Genomic DNA, 19,256 nt, shown 5'->3' with positions numbered 1-19,256 from the left:
TTTTTAAAGATGTCACTTTATTGAATTTGAGAATTCACTTAGACCACAGGTATCTGATGGAAAATATTCTTGTTTTCCTTGTCTTCCTTTTATGTCCTGCATAACCTGAGTGTGCTTTAGAGATGGGATCGTAGTGTTTGCGTACAAGAGGAAAGTTGTCATGGCCCTGCGGTCATGAGGCTGAGGGCCAACGATTCTGATGTGGATGGAATGCAGCTGGCATTGCACATGTCTTAGATCCTGTTCCCAACTGCCCGCTTTGTTCTAGGCACTGTGCAAGGTGCTGGAGACAGCAGAGAAGAATGAGATAGTCCCTGCCCTCGCACTGCAGAGGGAAGGCCTGTTCTGCCTCCCTGAGATGGGGGCACTGAGCTAAATCACACGTGAGGAAGAGTTAGCAAGGTGGCCAGAAGGGCATTTAGGCAAGGGGCAGTGAAAGGAAGGCCGGAGCCACGGATTGCAGGCAGAACAGGCAGGAGCTGTGCTTGGGAGACCTTTTAAGAAATGTGAACTTGGCTGGACGTGGTGGCTCACGGCTGTAATCCCAACAATTTGGGAGGCCGAGGCGGGTGGATCCCTTGAGGTCAGGAGTTCGAGACCAGTCTGGCCAACATGGTGAAACCCCATCTCTATTAAAAGTACAAAAAATTAGCTGGATGTAGTGGTGTGTGCCTATAATCCCAGCTACTCAGGAGGCTGAGGAAGGAGAATGGCTTGAACCCAGGAGGTACAGGAGGTGGAGGTTGCAGTGAGCCAAGATCACGCCATTGCACTCCAGCCTGGGCAACAGAGCAAGACTCCATCTCAAAAAAAAAAAAAAAGAAGCATGAACTTTACCCTGTAGGCTTTCAGTAAATATTTGTGTAAGCAAATGAGCTACTTATGTGGATCATTCCCTGATAACATCAGACACTCTGTTACAAGATTAAGCTGGCCAGGCGCAGTGGATCACACCTGTAATTTTAGCACTTTGGGAGGCCGAGGCGGGTGGATCACGAGGTCAGGAGATCGAGACCATCCTGGCTAACACGGTGAAACCCTGTCTCTACTAAAAATAAAAAAAATTAGTCAGGCGTGGTGGCGGGCGCCTGTAGTCCCAGCTACTTGGGAGGCTGAGGCAGGAGAATCACTTGAACCTGGGAGGCAGAGGTTGCAGTGAGCTGAGATCGCGCCACTGCATTCCAGCCTGGGTGACAGAGCAAGACTGCATCTCACAAAAAAAAAAAAAAAGATTAAGCCATGAGGGGCCTCCCACGCACAAAGCTCTGCCCATGGTTACTCGATGCCACAAAGGACGGCATCGATCTCCACACTCTCGACCTTGCTTCTCAGGTACAGCAAGCACTCTGGGATGCTTCCCGCAGACGTGTTGTGTGTCCTGCTTATGGAAGCCTAGCTTGGGACTAGCATTGCTCCAGCCCAGTGGGGTGGTGCCATTTTCCTCCTGGGGAACACAGGTCTCTCCCAGCACCATCTCCAACTGGTAGAAATGTCAGGAGTTACAGCCTGGAAGGCTTTAATCCCAATCCATATCTTCTGAGTGAGCCCCTACTCGTGGCTTCCTGCGATAGAGAAGCACACGGCCCTCACCCGTCATGGGCTCCGAGGTGTGACCGAGAAGCTGGCCACGTACTAAGAAAGTCTTTGTACCTGCCTCATCTCCAGCACTGCCAGAACTGCTGTGGACTCTCGCCATGTAGTCCCTCTGCCCCTTTGTTGTGTATGTGTCTTTCTTACAGCCACACCAGGGCATGGCTGCAGTCTCTCTGGCTTCAGCAGATTCACTCTCCATTGTAAATATCACTGCCTTCTTCCTCATGTGTTTTTTTTCTCTTGTTTGACAGGCTCTTCAGAGTAACCTGAGGTACTCCTTGTTGCCACGACGGCTCCTCATCAGCAAAAGATTAGCTCAGTGTTTGCATCCTGCCCTGCCCAGTGGTGTGCACTTAAAAGCTCTAGAAACCTACGAGATTATCTTTAAAATTGTGGGGACCAAATGGCTGGCCAAGGACTTATTTCTGTACAGGTGCGATTGCTTCTCTGCTGTGTTCCTTTTTATTACCCAAGTAACTGATATTTCAGCTCACAAGATGAGAAAATGACAAACAGGCAAAATAAGCGTAGGGCTGTATGTGCAACAATTAATCATAAAGCCATCACCAGGAGACGTCACTGGGTGCCTTCTGGAGTCTATCCGTCCTAACTTTTTTTTTTTTAATTTAAGTTCTAGGGTACATATGCACAACGTGCAGGTTTGTTACATATGTATACATGTGCCATGTTGGTGTGCTGCACCCATTAACCCGTCATTTACATTAGGTATATCTCCTAATGCTGTCCCTCCCCCCACCCCATGACAGGCCCCAGTGTGTGATGTTCCCCTTCCTGTGTCCAAGTGTTCTCATTGTTCAGTTCCCACCTATGAGTGAGAACATGCCATGTTTGGTTTTTTGTCCTTGCGATAGTTTGCTGAGAATGATGGTTTCCAGCTTCATCCATGTCCCTACAAAGGACATGAACTCATCCTTTTTTATGGCTGCATAGTATTCCATGGTGTATATATGCCACATTTTCTTAATCCAGTCTATCGATGGACATTTGGGTTGGTTCCAAGTCTTTGCTATTGCGACTAGTGTTGCAATAAACATACTTGTGGATGTGTCTTTATAGCAGCTTGATTTATAATCCTTTGGGTATATACCCAGTAATGCATGGCTGGGTCAAATGGCATTTCTAGTTCTAGATCCTTGAGGAATCGCCACACTGTCTTCCACAATGTTTGAACTAGTTTACAGTCCCACCAACAGTGTAAAAGTGTTCCTATTTCTCCACATCCTCTCCAGCACCCTGTTTTGACTTTTCTATAAGGGAACTTTAGGATCTGAATGTGCGGACAGCTTCATTGCCGGCTCGTTACGTAACAGTGTTTTGTGACCATCTCATGTCATACACACACATCGAAACCAGCAGTTTAAATGGCCAGCTGTTTGCTTGTGAAAACTCCCCTTGGCTGGCTTGTCACCTGGGAATTCTGACTGGGTATCTTATTTCTGCCCCGCTCCCTCTCGTTCTTTCTCGAAGCTGCGGGTTATTTCCTCTCCTGGCACACGCGGCGGTATCAGTGAGGCCGGTGCTGCTCACCCTGTACGAGAAGTACTTCCTCCCACTGCAGAAGCTGCTCCTGCCCAGTCTGCAGGCCTTCATTGTCGGCCTGCTGCCCGGCCTCGAAGAGGGCTCCGAGATCTCCGACAGGTGCGTGGGTGTCTTGTCCAGGCTGTGTTTACTCCACTGCTTTATAAGACACGGGGAAGGGGCCAGGCGCGGTGGCTCACGCCTGTAATCCCAGCACTTTGGGAGGCCGAGGTGGGTGAATCACAAGGTCAGGAGATCGAGACCATCCTGGCTAACACGGTGAAACCCCGTCTCTACTAAAAATAAAAAAATTTAGCTGTGCGTGGTGGTGGGCGCCTGTAGTCCCAGCTACTCGGGAGGCTGAGGCACGAGAATGGCGTGAACCCGGGAGGCAGAGTTTGCGGTGAGCCGAGATTGTACCACTGCACTCCAGCCTGGGCAACAGACTCCATCTCAAAAAAAAAAAAAAAAAAAAAAAAAAGGACACGGGGAAGGAAGTGCAGAGACATGGGAAGCAGTAGTAGGTGTGGAGGTCGGGTTGCTCTTTCACATTTCCTTGGTGGTTGTGATTTCAAATTCCTCCCGGGAATCTCTCTGTGTCTCTTTACCAAAGGGGAAGTCCCAAGCCTGGAGAGATGAGATCCTTTACGCGGAGAGAAATGTAGCTCATTAATAAGGGACACCATAGTGCAGGGTTCATGATCTCCTGTCCCGTTACAGAGTTACCCACGGAGTCACCATGTGTGGAGGGGAAGACATACCCTCTTAGGGCGCCTAGTGTGGAGGAAATGAATGGACCCTTTCCTGGGCACTTGCAGCGTGCATTACACACATGATCACATTGTGTAATGAATTTCTGTGCTCCAGGAGTTACCTCCATTTACAGGTGAGGGTCAGAGGATAAGAAGGTTTCCCAGTCGCACAGTCAGCAAGCCCCAGAGCTGGGATTCTATTCTACTGTATCTATCGGATTCTTTTTTTTTTTTTTTTTGAGACAGAGTCTTGTTCTACCACCCAGGCCGGAGTGCAGTGGTGCGATCTCGGTCACTACAACCTCCACCTCCTGGGTTCAAGTGATTCTGCCGCCTCAGCCTCCCAAGTAGCTAGGATTACAGTCAAGTGCCACCACACCCAGCTAATTTTTGTGTTTTTGGTAGAGATGGGGTTTCCCTCTGGTGGCCAGGCTGGTCTCAAACTCCTGACTGCAAGTGATCTGCCCACCTCAGCCTCCCAAAGTGCTGGGATTACAGGCGTGAGCCACCGCGCCCAGCCCATATCGGATTCTAAAGTCCTTCTTCTTTCCATTAAACTAGGCTGCTTCTAAATTAAAAAGCAAAGCCAGGGCAGGGCTTGAAAACGCAATTTAGTGTGATGCGAAGCAGAATATCTTGACAGGTTTCAGTAGCACCTTGGAGAAATCTGTAACACTCATATGCACAAAAGTTCATGTAGCTTTTTTTTATTTTGTGGTCACTGCTTAGGAATGGGAGAAAGTGTGTATCTGTTCAGACTATTGAGTATGGCTGGGCACGGTGGCTCACACCTGTAATCCCAGCACTTTGGGAGGCCAGAGCAGGTGGATCACTTGAGGTCAGGAGTTCAAGACCAGCCTGGCCAACATGGTGAAACCCTATATCTACTAAAAATACAAAAAAATTAGCCAGACATGGTGGTGTGCACCTGTAATCCCAGCTACTTAGGGGGCTGAGGCAGGGGAATAGCTTGAGCCCATGAGGTGAAGGTTGCAGCGAGCCGAGATTGCACCACTGCACTCCAGCCTGGGCGACAGAGTAAGACTACGTCTTGGAAAAAAACAAACAAACCAGACTATTGAGTATATACAGTGACTTTTGTTTCTGGAGAAGTATAAAGTAAGAACTCACTTCCAGCTTATTAACTCTTCTGAGAGATGCCACAGTGATTCACCTCTGTTAATGGGACCTGTTTTAAGAGCCCATGTTCAGTCACTGGTGACTTTTGTGCTTGTAAAAGCTTCCATGTGATTACACAATGCACTGCTCATATTTCCCTGTGCTGGAGGCCCTAGTCAGGTCACCCTTTCCTGTGGTAGTAGCTGTGACTGAGGGGTGCAGGAGGCTGGAGTGGAACCCAGGAATCAATCTAAGGTCCATTTGCACGGCTCCCCCAGCCTCAAGTAAACCAAGTAATCAGAATGGTTTGAAGGGTTAGTTAGGAAGTGGCCAAGGGTGCATTTCATGAGCTCTATATCAGGACTTGACAGATGTAACCAAAACATTGCGCTTTAACCATTTCAAGCTCTCACATAGACCAGGTGTTGGCTCTCCATTTCCCAAAGCAGAATCTACCTTTACAGTTTCTACCTTAGGAGGCAGAATCTGTCTCGTTGCGGTTTTAAGCCCAGCGCCAGGCCCTGTGGCTGGTACACGGTAAGACTTGGTAAGTGTGTGTTGAGTTAATGAGTGGTCCAGGTCACATAGGAGGCAGCTGGAGGATATTACCAGACTCCATGCCAATGGACTCCTAATCCCAGGCCCTTTCTAGAAGTTCTGCTATGTTTGTGTTCTGATGACAGATAGGTGAGTATATGTCCTACATGATTTTTCCATCATTGGACAGATGAACACATTAGTTCTCTAAAGCTTACTGTGATCTTTTAAATCTGTGTGAATCACACTAGAAGTGTAAATAGTTGGAGTGTTTTTGTTTTCTTAGTTGATAAATGAAGGTTCATTTGAACAGTTGTTAAAGTTGCTTAACACTGATGTTTTTTTCCGAATATCGTGATTTCTTGACATCGAACCAAGAGCCAAGTAAAGCTTCATGAATCACTGAATCTATTTAGCTGTGACAGAAAACCAAATGCAATGTGGCACCCAGAAGTGATTAGTTATCAGCTCTCCAAGGTGGATGCCGGTGAAAGGTTATACAATAATCTCTGAGCCAGCGTGTTGCAGCCACAGTAATTGAAGTGACTGTGCAAGATTTTTTGGTTGCTGTATCCATTTTAGTCTGAGACGGTTTGGTAACTGTTCCCAAAAGTGCTTGGGTAGCCAGGTGGGACTACAGGCACGCACCATGACACCCAGCTAATTTTTGTATTTTTAGTAGAGATGGGGTTTCACCATGTTGGCCAGGCTGGTCTTGAACTCCTGGCCTCAAGTGATCTGCCTGCCTCAGCCTCCCAAAGTGCTGGGATTACAGGCATGAGCCACTGCACCCAGCACCAACATTTCTTTTGGTTGGTTTCAGGCACTGTGATGATGGTCTGTGCTGGTTCGAGGCTTTTTTTTACCCCCTCTTTAGCGCTGTTTCTGACTTGCAGTTTATGGTACAGGGTGCTGTTGTCACTGCCCTGCCTCTTCAGTTTCAGATGATTGTACCAAAGCGGTGCTGTCTTGTGACAGCTTGGCTTTCCATGGTTGTCCTTTCGGCAAGCAGCTGCAGAACCAAAGTTGTGGAGTGCTTGGGATTTGCAGTGCCCGGCCATGCCACTCACCTGCTCTCAGTTGTGAAGAGTGGAGCATGCGGGTGTCATTTGAAGGAGCTGCGTTTGCAGGAGGCATGAGAAAGCATAAGCCGGGATGAGTTAGGAAGGATGGAAATACTTGGGTTGTGGAAGTTAGGTTGTTTTTTTTTTTTAAATGTTTGTTGGTTTTTTGTTTGTTTTTGTTTTGTTTTTTGAGATGGAGTCTCACTCTCTTGCGCAGGCTGGAGTGCAGCGGTGCAGTCTTGGCACCCTGCAGCCTCCACCTCCTGGGTTCAAGCAATTCTCCTGCCTCAGCCTCATGAGAAGCTGGGATTACAGGTGCGAAACACCATGCCCGGCTGATTTTTGTATTTTTAGTAGAGACGGGGTTTTACCATGTTGGCCAGGCTGAACTTGAACTCCTGAGCTCAAATGATCCACCTGCCTTGGCCTCCCAAAGTGCTGGGATTACAGGTGTGAGCCACCGTGCCTGGCCCATTTGTTGGTTTTGAATTAAAAGTTTAGGGTTCCCGGCGGGGCATGGTGACTCATGCCTGTAATCCCAGCACTTTGGGAGGCCGAGGTGGGTGGGTTACCTGAGGTCAGGTGTTCAAGACCAGCTTGGCCAACATGGTGAAACCCCGTATCTACCAAAAAAAAAAATACAAAAATTAGCCAGGCATGGTGGCGGCTGCCTGTAATCCCAGCTACTCAGGAGGGTGAGCCAGGAGAATCACTTGAACCTGGGAGGCGGAGGTTGCAGTGAGCCAAGATCGTGCCATTGCACTCCAGCCTAGGCAACAAGAGTGAAACTCCGTCTCAAAAAAAAAAGAAAAAAAGTTTAGGGTTCTGGACTGTAAACTGCACACTAATATTGGAATTTAACAACCGAGATGATCATAGTAACTCTTGCTGAGTAGGAAGTTACTTTGTTTTTAACCCCGGTTATTTTGCTCTCTCATACCAAAGGTTTGTCATAGTTGCTGTTGTTTCTACTGTGATGTCATTTAAATTGTTAGTATGCATCCATTTTTTTTTAGAATAAAATGATACTTAAAAAATAAAGCTGGCTGGGCACAGTGGCTCACACCTGTAGTCCCAGCACTGAGATGCCATGCAGGGCAGATCACTTGAAGCCAAAAGTTCAAGACCAGCCTGGGCAACATGATGAAACCCTGTCTGTATATAAAATGCAAAAATTAGCCCAGTGTGGCAGCATGGGTGTGTAGTCCCAGCTACTCAGAGGCTGAGCGAGGAAAATTGATTGAGCCCAGGAGGTCAGGGCTGCAGTGAGCTGTGTTCGTGCCTCTGCACTCCAGCCTGGGTGACAGAGTAAGACCCTGCCTCAAAAAAAGAAAAAAAAAATTTTTATTTCTTTAATAGAAAGCTAGTAGCCAGTTTTCAGAATATTGAAGAGATGACATAGGCAGCATTTCCCAAACTTTTTGAGGGTGGAACCCCTGTTCTGTGGAACATCTCTAGTGGCCAGTGTTCCATGGAACATACTTTGGGAATATGCAGTTCTAAGTAAAGGGGGGTGTGTACATTATAGTGTTTGTGATGATTTCAGAGTTGGGCAAAGACAAGCTCTATTTGTTTACTCAGCCTTTAATAGAAGACCAATCAATAACCTCAGCCACTAAATCGCCCTGTGTACTTCTTCTGTACACTTAGCCATTACTTATGCCTCTTCATTTTTATTTTTTCTAAGAAGACGGTACCATGCATTATTTCCTGCAATATTTTACAGGACCCCAAAAAGTTCACACTAATTTTAAGGAGAACAAAATGCACTTTTAATATAACACGATGGTAGATATTTTTGAAGGAAATACAAAAAAAATTATCTGAGGGGTTTTTTGAGTGCCAACCTGGAGTCAGATGCTCAAATAGGCACTGGGGCTGTGACAGCAAACAGAGCGGACCTAGTAGTAATTGCAGGCGGCATGGCCCAAGCATTAGGTCTGTTCTCCTGGGTTGAGTGTTGTTGTTTTTTTTTCTTTTCTTTTCTTTTCTTTTTTTTTTTGAGACAGAGTCTCACTCTGTTGCCCAGTCTGGAGTGCAGTGAAGTCCTCTCGGCTCACTGCAACCTCCGCCTCCCGGCTTCAAGCAATTCTCCTGCCTCAGCCTCCCCAGTAGCTGGGATTACAGGCACCTGCCATCATGCCTGGCTAATTTTTGTATTTTTAGTAGAGACAGGGTTTCACCATCTTGTCCAGGCTGGTCTCAAACTCCTGACCTCAGGTGATCCACCGGCCTCAGCCTCCCAGAGTGCTGGGATTACAGGCGTGAGCCACCGTGCCCAGCTGAACTGTTTTTTTGTTTTTTTTCGAGGGGACTCTCGCTTCCTTCTCACAACATCTCCACAAGGTCGAGGCTCCTTCCCCTGTCTTTTAGCTGAGCACAGGCATGCGCAGATGTTAAACTTTTCCTAGGTCCTGCAGCTAGGAAGCATCACAACCAGGATCTGGACACGGGAGGGCCAACTCTGGCAAGCTCGGTGAACCAACACATTCCACCGGGTTGGTTTATCTGTCATTGTTTTCTGTGGTCTTTGCAGATAGGAAGCATGTGAGAAACTGAATCCTTTCAGGTAATGAGTCAGATCCGTCGTGGGGTGATATCCCTTAGGGGGAATGTGCCTCTGCTGTTTTACTGGTAGATGCTGTCACCCAGCCTGCAGATTGTGTGCACTGCGGACAGGGAAAGGGCCGCAGTCAGCTGCAGGGACACCACCGAACAGACATGGGCCTGGCCTTGGTCAGCATCAGTGGAAAAACAAGCCCTGATCCACTGGTGACGCTGCTTTTCTTAAAGGATGCGTGAGAAGGTGCTGACTTTGTATCATGGGAGACCTAGATAAAGATAAGAGGCGAACAAATGCCCGACCTCAGCACAAGGGCCCCTGGGAGCGGGAGTCAGCACATGCAGGTGCTGTGGGCAGACTGAAAGGAAACACCACTCCAGGCTGATGGAATTTGCAGGGTCGTGGGAGGCCCCAGGCAGATTTGCCCCTAGTATTTCTAAAGGCAGATGTCACTTGGCACATTTTTGGCTGTGCTCAGGTTGGTGGCATCTAATTGCTTAAGTCTTTGATCAGTCTCCTCAGCATATGCTAGTTTTTGATACACGAATGGCTCCTCCTTCCACCTTTCTGTGAAGTGGCTGACCTGCCCATCCCTCTTATGGTGGAACCTCCCTTCCGTGAGCACCTAGGCATCCGTGGCGCGGCCAGGGTGGAGATGGGTCTCTGCCCCGCCACACACGACTGCTTAGACACTTTCCATTGGCCAAGACACTGCGCTGCCTAGTGACATTGGTTTTAGCAAATCCAGGATCAGTGTGACAGCCAGCAGGTGGACACACACAGCAGAGTGAGAGATGGCAGCGGCTCCCGGCGATGAGGAAGGTGGGGCTTCCCCAGCCAGGCGAATCCGCTGTGGTTCTTCATGCAGCATTCACACAGCAGTGTGCAGTGGGACTTGGGAAGACGGGGCGAGCCCTTGAACCCTATCCTCTCTCATCAACAGAACGGATGCTCTGCTCCTGAGACTGTCGCTGGTGGTTGGCAAAGAGGTGTTTTACACCGCCCTCTGGGGGAGCATCCTGGCCAGCCCGTCCATCCGCCTCCCTGCCTCAGTCTTCGTGGTGGGCCACATCAACAGGGATGCCCCCGTCCGGGAGCAGAAGTACATGCTGGGGAACAATCACCAACTCACGGTGGGTGCTGTGTTCCTCATGGGGCATGGGGAGGAGGCGACACGTGGGCACAGCATCCTCATGGGCAGGTTGTCACTGAAGCTGCAAAGGGACATCCAGGAAAGGGAGGTGCACCAAGCTTGAGTCTGGGTAACAAACGGCTGAGCAAGGCGAGAAGGAGGCCTTGTGCAGTTGAGGCTGGTGGTGGCTTTTGTAACATATGCATTAAGTTTTTTTTTTTTTTTGAGATGGAGTCTCGCTCTGTCGCCCAGGCTGGGGTGCAGTGGCACAACCTCGACTCACTGCAACCTTCGCCTCCCGGGTTCAAGCAATTCTCCTCTCTCAGCCTCCCGAGTAGCTGGGATTACAGGCACCCACCACCACGCCCGGCTAATTTTTGTGTTTTTAGTAGAGATGGGGTTTCACCATGTTGGCCAGGATGGTCTCGAACTGCCTGCCTGGTGGGTGATCCACCCACCGCAGCCTCCCAAAGTGGCATTAAGATTCATACATTCAAATAAGTGTTCACACCCTCAGAGGTCCCTTCTGGAGGCCCCCGGCTTTGCAGAAATGTGCTTAGCTGCACACGGCACTCAGACGGCCTCTGCACGCAGGGGGTCTGCCGCATTGGCAGGTCTTTGTTTCCTTCCTCTGGCCTGTGTCACGGGGGCCACTGCCCACTCCTACATGGAAACCCCCTCCTCCCTTGGCATCCTCCCCCTGCTCTCCTGTCTCCGTTGGCTGCTCTCAAACCTGAATTATCGGGGTTCCCCAGGTATCCATCTCCAGGCTCTTCAAGGGAAGCTCTCTTCCCTGGTAATGACATGCCTTCTTGTGCCATTAGAAATGGTAACCTCCCAGATCTTTGTCTCTTTTCCCCAAACCTGCCTCTTGTGCTTTTATGGCTTGCTGTCTTTCGCCACCTGGTGGTGTTGCCACACTTTGATCTTAAAGTGTTCAGATTGAATTCGCAGGCGAGATCCGCAGCTGAGTATGAATTACCCTCTGATTCCATTTCTGCTTGCAAAATGGGGGTTGTAGACCTGCCTCACAGGATCTCTCTGAGGACAAGGTGGAAAAATGGATGAAAAGCGCCTCGTGCAATGATCAGGACACGGGAGATGCCGATGAACGTGTCCCTTTCCTGCCCCGTCAGTATCCCCTTTGTCTCTGTCTCTCCATCGTCTCAGCTTTGCTCTGGCTTCCTTGTCTCTTACTCTTGGATCTGACTGGTTTTTCCCCATCCCGAATCTGCTAAGAGAAAGCCTAGCTTGGCTCATATGTATCCTGTGCTTTAAAAATGTCTGACTTCCCAGCTGGGTGTGGTGACTCATGCCTGTAATCTCAGCACTTTGGGAGCCTGAGGCAGGTGACTCACTTGAGTTCAGGAGGTCAAAAGCAGCCGGGCCAACATGGTGAAACCCCACGTTTATTAAAAATACAAAAATTAGCCTGGGCGCAGTGGCTCATGCCTGTAATCTCAGCACTTCGGGAGTCTGAGGCGGGTGGATTACCTGAGGCCAGGAGTTCAAGACCACCCTGGCCAACATGGTGAAACCCCGTCTCTACTAAAAATACAAAAATGAGCTGGGTGTGGTGATGGGCGCCTGTAATCCCAGCTACTCAGGAGGCTGAGACAAAGGGATCGCTTGAACCTGGGAGACGGAGGTTGCAGTGAGCTGAGATTGCACCACTGCACTCCAGCCTGGGTGTCAAAGCGAGACTCTGTCTGAAGAACAAACAAAAATTAGCAGAGCATGGTGGCGGGCACCTATAATCCCAGCTACTCAGGTGTCTGAGACACGAGAATCGCTTGAACGCAGGAGGCAGAGGTTGCAGTGAGTCAAGATCATACCACTGCAGTCCAGCCTGAGTGACAGAGCAAGACCCTGTCTCAAAGAAAAAAAATATATATATATCTGACTTCCCATTGCCAACAGCTATAGTCCAAGCTCAAGAGCATTCTAACCATCTGCTCCCAGCCACAGCACCTCACTCTTCCCTGCAGGCCCTGCGCTCCCACACGACTGCCACGGGGCCTGGCCTCACAGTGCCTTTGCTCCTGGCCATTCCCTTCTGTCCCACTGGCCGTCCATTCCTGCCCTTCTTTGCGGTCTCAGTGTAGCTCCTTCCTGTCCTTCAAGCCCAGCTTTCCCGTGGAGCATCAGTGTTCTCTGCAGTTGAAAGAGTTCTCCTCTTCTAAATTCTGAGCATTTGTCTGTGGCTGTAATTTCTTATGCATCTCTAGTCTACCTATCTGTATTAGAAAAGACACTCAAAATATCTACTGAATTGATCAGGAATTATTTTCCCGTGTGTCTTCAGAGCTTCAGTTTAAGGTTCCTGTTGGATCCTTTCTGGGATCGTAGAATTTGAGATCATAGAACCCGGCCATCTGGTCCAAACCCCTCCGGCTCTCACATGGAACAGTGAGGTCTGCAGCTGAATGTCTTCTCCGATGTCACACAGCCTGTGGCTTCGAGAGCTAGAACCCACGCCCTCCTGACCTGTGGCTACTGGTTCTCTTCTGAGTGATATAACACAGGAGGTTCAAGATTCCTGGGAAAGGTTACTTTCATTTTTATGACCATGAAGAGTAGCCTGAAAATGCTGATGCCATTTGATCGTTTGCAGGTGAAATCTTTGTGTGCCTCCCTGTTGGACTCAAATGTTCTTGTGCAAAGAAATAATCTGGAAATCGTTCTGTTCTTCTTCCCATTTTATACCTGTCTGGTAAGTCATTTGTACTCTTCTGGTAAGTCACTGGTGTTTCCCAAGGGGTGGGATATAGATCTCAAGCCGTTTTGTCGTACAAGGACAGCTCAGCCACTCATGGGTGTTATTTGCTGGTAGCCAGTGAAAAGTCCTTGTTCATTTTTGCAAGGATAGCATTTTCATTGCACCTGTTGAATAGCTTCTTTCCATGGGTAATGTGTAAGGAACCAGCCCTTTTTGAGATAGAGCTTTGTAGACCAGCAAGGAAGGGCTGCGTGTCAAAAAGTCAGCAATCTACCCTGTTGTTCCCTTGCAGTAAATTTCTCTGTTCTTCTAATAGGATTCCAATGAGAGAGCCATCCCTCTCCTCAGATCTGACATCGTGCACATTCTCTCAGCCGCCACCCAGACCCTACTGAGAAGGGACATGTCCCTGAACAGAAGACTGTATGCATGGTTACTAGGTACTGAGCAGTATGCACTCTTTTAAAGTCAAAGTTAATGTGAAACCTTTTAGTGCTGACTTCTGGAATAAGATGTGGTCTTGGTGATGTATCTCTGAATCATGGAGTATGGAAAGATACCACAATGACTAAATATGGCACTGGTCAGTTGAGGTCTGCTGCCTACACATAGCTTGGTTATTTTGCAGTTTCTTTTTTAAAAAAGGGGAAGTAATAAGTGGGATTTTTAAAATGTCAACTGAATTCCATTTAAGAGCTTGAAATACCACCAAAAAATGGTAGCAAAACCTTATTCAAGTAGAAGCCTATCGCTATGGAGAAGTTTCATGGGATGAGGGTGTATTGTGGAGAAAACTTACAAATATTGTGGAAGATGTGTAAATAAAGGAGGAGGTTTTGTGTAAGTGGATACGTTTTGGTAGACGTTTGGATAACTTTGGAGATCACGAGAGCCCCTGGGCCATGTTTCTGTGTGTCAGAGTGTGTGGACTGCCTATAAATTTGTTGGCAAAGGGCCCTTGACTGTTGGTTGGAAGGCCTCCCAGGGACAGAGTCTAGGAAATTGCAACTTTAAAGATAACACATTCATGAATTTTCTAAAGTCCCATATTCGCGTACCTAAGAAAACGTGGTATGCAAAACGATTGTGACAGGACTTTACAGCTCTGATTAACTCTCAACATTTAGATCTTTTTTTTCCTTTTTGAGATGGAGTTTCACTCCGTCGCCCAGGCTGGAGTGCGGTGGTGCAATCGCAGCTCACTACAACCTCTGCCTCCCAAGTTCGAGTGGTTCTCCTGCCTCAGCCTCCCAAGTAGCTGGGATTACAGGCACCCACCACCTGGCTGGGTAATTTTTGTATTTTTAGTAGAGATGGGGTTTCACCCTGTTGCCCAGGCTGATCTTGGACTCCTGACCTCAGGTGATCTGCCCACCTCTACCTCCCAAAGTGCTGGAATTACACGCCACCGCACTCAGCCTAGCATTCAGATCTTATCAAAGATCTGTACCAAAGATCTTACCAAAGTCAAGAAGTCCTCTTCAGTCCTTCCTGCTCTTCTCCCTAGTTATAAAACTTTAAAAAGTCATTGCATGGAAGCTTACTAAGGATTTTAAGAAGACTATTTGTAGGCTCTTTAAGGATTTGTATGTAAAGGATGATTTTGTTAAAGGCACAGCTCTGCTCCTATGGGACTTGATATGTTGTGTGGAAGACACTGGGCCTGACCACAGCGCCAGCTCTGACTCACTTAATTGCGGCCCCAGGAGCCCCATATTCTTTGCCCATACCATGAGGATGCACTTCCTTGCCCTGAGAACCTTGCAGACTTATCCAGGGCTCCAGCTGATGGGAGCATGTGCATGAGAATACCTTGATCTCACATAATGCTGGACAAAAAAACCACTGGTTTTAAAAAGTGATCCTCAGCCAGGCATGGTGGCTCATGCCTGTAATCCCAGCACTTTGGGAGGCCGAGGCAGGTGGATCACCTGAGGTCAGGAGTTCAAGACCAGCCTGGCCAACATGCTGAAACGCCTTCTCTACTAAAAAATACAAGTGATTCTTCTGCCTCAGCCTCCCAAGTAGCTGGGATTACAGGCGTGTGCCACCACACCCAGCTAATTTTTTTGTATTTTTAGTAGAGATGGGGTTTCATCATGTTGGCCACGCTGGTTTCGAACTCCTGACCTCAGGTGATCCACCTGCCTTGGCCTCCCAAAGTGCTGGGATTACAGGCGTGAGCCACCGCGCCTGGCCAACAGGGTGAATTCTCAGAACAAACTAAATTGATACCCATTAAGATGGAATTCTGCCTGTCTGATCATTAGCCACACCACTGTCAGAAGAAGAAAATCTGACGTGGTCTTTCTGGATCTGATTTTGGTTTTCCATCAGAGGAATGCTATTTTTAAAAATATTGGAGCATGAGACTTTTGCACGATATGATGTCCTTTAAAAGCAAAGCTCTCTTTACAGCTCGGCGCTTGTTCTTTTATAGGCTCAGACATTAAAGGAAATACCGTTGTGCCAGAATCTGAAATCTCAAATTCTTACGAAGACCAGTCGTCTTATTTTTTTGAAAAATACTCCAAGGATCTTTTAGTTGAGGTAAAGGAGCATTTCTGGAAAGTTCAGGGCATCCTTGGTGACGATTCTCCAGTGGATTTCTTTGGGAGGCTTCTACGTAGGCAGTGAGCACGTTCCTTGGCCCCTGGTTTGGGGAACTGCAGGGTATTTGTTGCATGCTGGGTGACTGGTTTTCCTTCTGTCCCAGAGTATTTAACAATTAGAATAGCCAGTATTGTTGTTACACTTTATGATATACGATATTCTAATATTTGGCTTTTTTTAAATAAATAGGGTTTGGCTGAGATATTGCATCAGAAGTTCATAGATGCTGACGTGGAGGAACGCCATCATGCATACCTGAAGCCTTTTCGCGTCCTCATCAGTCTGCTTGACAAGCCAGAAATAGGTAATGTTAGAAATACTGCTACCATCCTATGCTGAATACAGATTACCTGTTTTCAGGGAAATACAACATGGGGAGATACAACCAAAGCGTTATTTTGAATATAATTTAATCTTTGGAATTTCACAACTTTGAAGTCATGTTATATGGTTCAGTGATCATATCTGTGGTCACTTAAAAGTTTTGCATGGCTGGGCGCAGTGACTCATGCCTGTAATCCTAGCACTTTGGGAGGTACAGGAAGGAAGATCACTCGAGCTCATGGATTTGAAACCAGCCTGGGTAATATGGCTGAAAAGCCATGTTGAAAAACCCCATCTCTATAAAAAAATACAAAAACAGCCAGGCGTGGTGGTGCTTCCCTGTAGTCCCAGCTACCAAGTGGCTGAGGTGAGCCCAGGGAGTCGAGGCTGCAGTGAGCTGCGATTGCACCATGGCACTCCAGCCTGGGTGACAGAGTGAGACCCAGTCTGAAAAAAAAGTTTTGCACAATAATTTGAACATTTTTGTTAGGAAAATACCTTTAAGCTCCTGTAGTGTGTACAGAACACGTGGTATTTCCTTTTTAAGACTGCTTTTTCAATGTCATACATAAAATGAGCTCTGGTTTGATTTTCAATTAAGTAGGGGACCCCCTCCATCTTTTTGCCCTGGGATCCTGGGCAAGCCACTTCTTTTCACTGACATTTTCACTGTAAAATGAAGGGGGTTGAACTAGACTCTGGTCACCAAAGGCTCGCTTCTTAGATACTATGGTCCTATGAACATAGGTTGAGAAAAGTGACCTTCTCTCACTATTTATTTATTTATGAATGAATGAATTAACGAATGAATGAATGGCAGAGTCTCGCTCTGTTGCCCAGGCTGGAGTGCAGTGGCACAATCTCGGCTCACTAAAACCTCTGTCTCCTGGGTTCAAGCAATTCTCCTGCCTCAGCTTCCCCAGTAGCTGGGATTACAGGCATGTGCCACCACGCCTGGCTAATTTTTGTATTTTCAGTAGAGACAGGATTTCATCATCTTGGCCAAGCCGGTCTCGAACTCCTGACCTCAAGTGATCTGCCCACCTCGGCCTCCCAAAGTGCTGGGATCACAGGTGTGAGCCACCACGCCCAGCCCTCTCCGTCACTTTAAAAAGAATTTGCGGCCAGGCGTGGTGGCTCACGCCTGTGATCCCAGCACTTTAGGAGGCCGAGGCAGGTGGATCACGAGGTCAGGAGTTCGAGACCAGCCTGGCCAAGATGGTGAAACCCCATCTCTACTAAAAATACAAAAATTAGCTGGGCATGGTGGCGCGTGCCTGTAGTCCCAGCCACTCGGGAGGCTGAGGCAAGAGAATCGCTTGAACCAGGGAGATGGAGGTTGCAGTGAGCCGAGATTACGCCACTGCACTCCAGCCTGGTGGCAGAGCAAGACTCCATCACAAAAAGAAAAGAAATTTGCGACCAGGTGTGGTGGCTCATGCCTGTAATCCCAGCACTTTGGGAAGCTGAGGCAGGTGGATCACCTGATGTCAGGAGTTCAAGACCAGCCTGGCCAACATAGTGAAACCCCATTCCTACTAAAAACACAAAAATTAGCCAGGCATGACAGTGCACACCTGTAATCCCAGCTACTCAGGAGGCTGAGGCAGGAGAATTGCTTGAACCCAGGAGGTGGAGGTTGCAGTGAGCTGAGATTGCACCATTGCACTCCAGCCTAGGCAACAGAGTGAGACTCCATCTCAAAAAAAAAGAAATTTGCTACCATATCAGCTCACTTTAAGGTCTACATCTGCTTATGTGAGCCCTACACCAGGGAAAAGATCCCCATCTCTTCCATTGGATTGCAAGCCTAAGAATGTCATTTCAGTGCTCCAGGTGTACCTGCCTCCTGGTAGCTGTTTGCAGAGAACAAGAGAGCTGAGGGCTGGCCCGGCGCCGTGGCTCATGCCTGTAATCCCAGCACTTTGGAAGGCTGAGGTGGGCCTCACTTGAGGTGAGGAGTTTGAGACCAGCCTAGCCAATATGGTGGAACCCATCACTACTAAATATACAAAAATTATCCAGGCATGGTGGTGCACACTTGTAATCCCAGCTACTCAGGAGGCTGAGGCACGAGAATCGCTTGAATCTGGGAGGCAGAGGTTGCAGTGAGCAGAGTTCACACCACTACACTCCAGCCTGAGTGGCAGAGCAAGACTCCATCTCAAAAAAAAAAAGAGAGAGCTGAGGGCATTAGTGAAGTAGCCTCTCTCTGGCCTTGGGATGGAGGCCCTTCGCTTATCCATTCGAAAGCACAGAGCATCTGCCGTGTGGCAGAGACGGTACCAGCTCTAGGGGGACAAAAGGGGAACAGCTTCTCGTGAAGTTAGAGGGAAGGGGAGACTCCATGTTCCTGGAATGTTTTCACTGTTCATTAATAATAACCACGGCTGACATTTTTTGAGCAATTATTTTGTGCCAAGTGATTTGCATACATCCTTTTATATCTGTCTGCACTCATACCTCCGTCCCTCCAACAACCCCAAGGTAGGTGCTCCCACTATGCCCATTTTACAGATGGAAAGACTAAGGTTGGGCGGGAGTAGGTTATTTGCCCAGGGCCAGTCAGGAGCCTAAGCTCGGTTTGTCAGCACCCCCTGATGCTTACTTGATTGCACTCAGAGAAGCCCTACCTGAGATGTTTGCTTCTGTCACCAGGTGAACTTTATTCCAAGAGTTGTGCAGCTCTCGTCATTCTTAACCAAAGTCCAAGTATGAAGCGTTTGTTCTTCCAGGCTCTGCCCCTGATGTGCTGCCTCAAGGTGTCTGCACTTGTTCAGATTCCTCTTCCCATCTCCAAGCTCCCACCTCAAACCAAATAGATTTTCCTGCTAGTGTAAAGTAACTGCAGTTCTGAAAAATCATGATTTAGTCCAAAAAGTGGAACAGTTATATAAATGTATTGGGAGCTTGCTGTGTAACTTCAGGGAAGTATTAAAAGAAGAAAATATAACTTAGCATTCTGGAGATGTGTGTTTTATGTCAAAGCCATGCACCTTGGTGAGCCAAGTAAATGTTGCTGCTAACTTGGGCTCCAGGTCATATTTTCTGGAAGCAAATGAATATCACGCTCCTGCCCAATCATAACAGTCACTTAATTTACTCTTTCTAATTTTTTAGCTGTCTGCAAGAAATCACACTCAGGAGGCAAAGGAGGTGATTATACAGAACTAGAAGGCACAGGACGGCCATTCAGTCCTGTCCATACTTTTTGTGTCTGGGCTTTAGCCATACCTCATTTCCTCCCCCGTCAATCAAGGCAAGAAAATTGCCTTCATTTTTGTAACAAGCATTTAGCTTT

At 47.9% G+C, this 19,256-nt stretch overlaps 1 protein-coding gene across 1 annotated transcript in view; it reads left to right on the top strand.

Moving 5' to 3' along the window:
• The window catches only part of DOP1B (DOP1 leucine zipper like protein B), a 130,362-nt gene that overhangs the window by 40,019 nt on the left and 71,087 nt on the right, over positions 1–19,256 (top strand). Inside the window, exons 3-9 of the mRNA XM_058427852.1 lie at positions 1,845–2,026; positions 3,082–3,252; positions 10,111–10,300; positions 12,914–13,012; positions 13,335–13,458; positions 15,459–15,568; positions 15,821–15,935. Of these exons, the coding sequence (XP_058283835.1) occupies positions 1,845–2,026; positions 3,082–3,252; positions 10,111–10,300; positions 12,914–13,012; positions 13,335–13,458; positions 15,459–15,568; positions 15,821–15,935 (991 nt within the window). The remainder of the gene's footprint in view (positions 1–1,844; positions 2,027–3,081; positions 3,253–10,110; positions 10,301–12,913; positions 13,013–13,334; positions 13,459–15,458; positions 15,569–15,820; positions 15,936–19,256) is intronic.

The sequence above is a fragment of the Hylobates moloch genome, unplaced genomic scaffold (assembly GCF_009828535.3).
Source record: "Hylobates moloch isolate HMO894 unplaced genomic scaffold, HMol_V3 SCAFFOLD_14, whole genome shotgun sequence".
Taxonomy (NCBI): Eukaryota; Metazoa; Chordata; class Mammalia; order Primates; family Hylobatidae; genus Hylobates; species Hylobates moloch.
The sequence above is the reverse complement of the archived record's forward strand: the minus strand, read 5'-3'. Positions and strand labels throughout refer to the sequence as shown.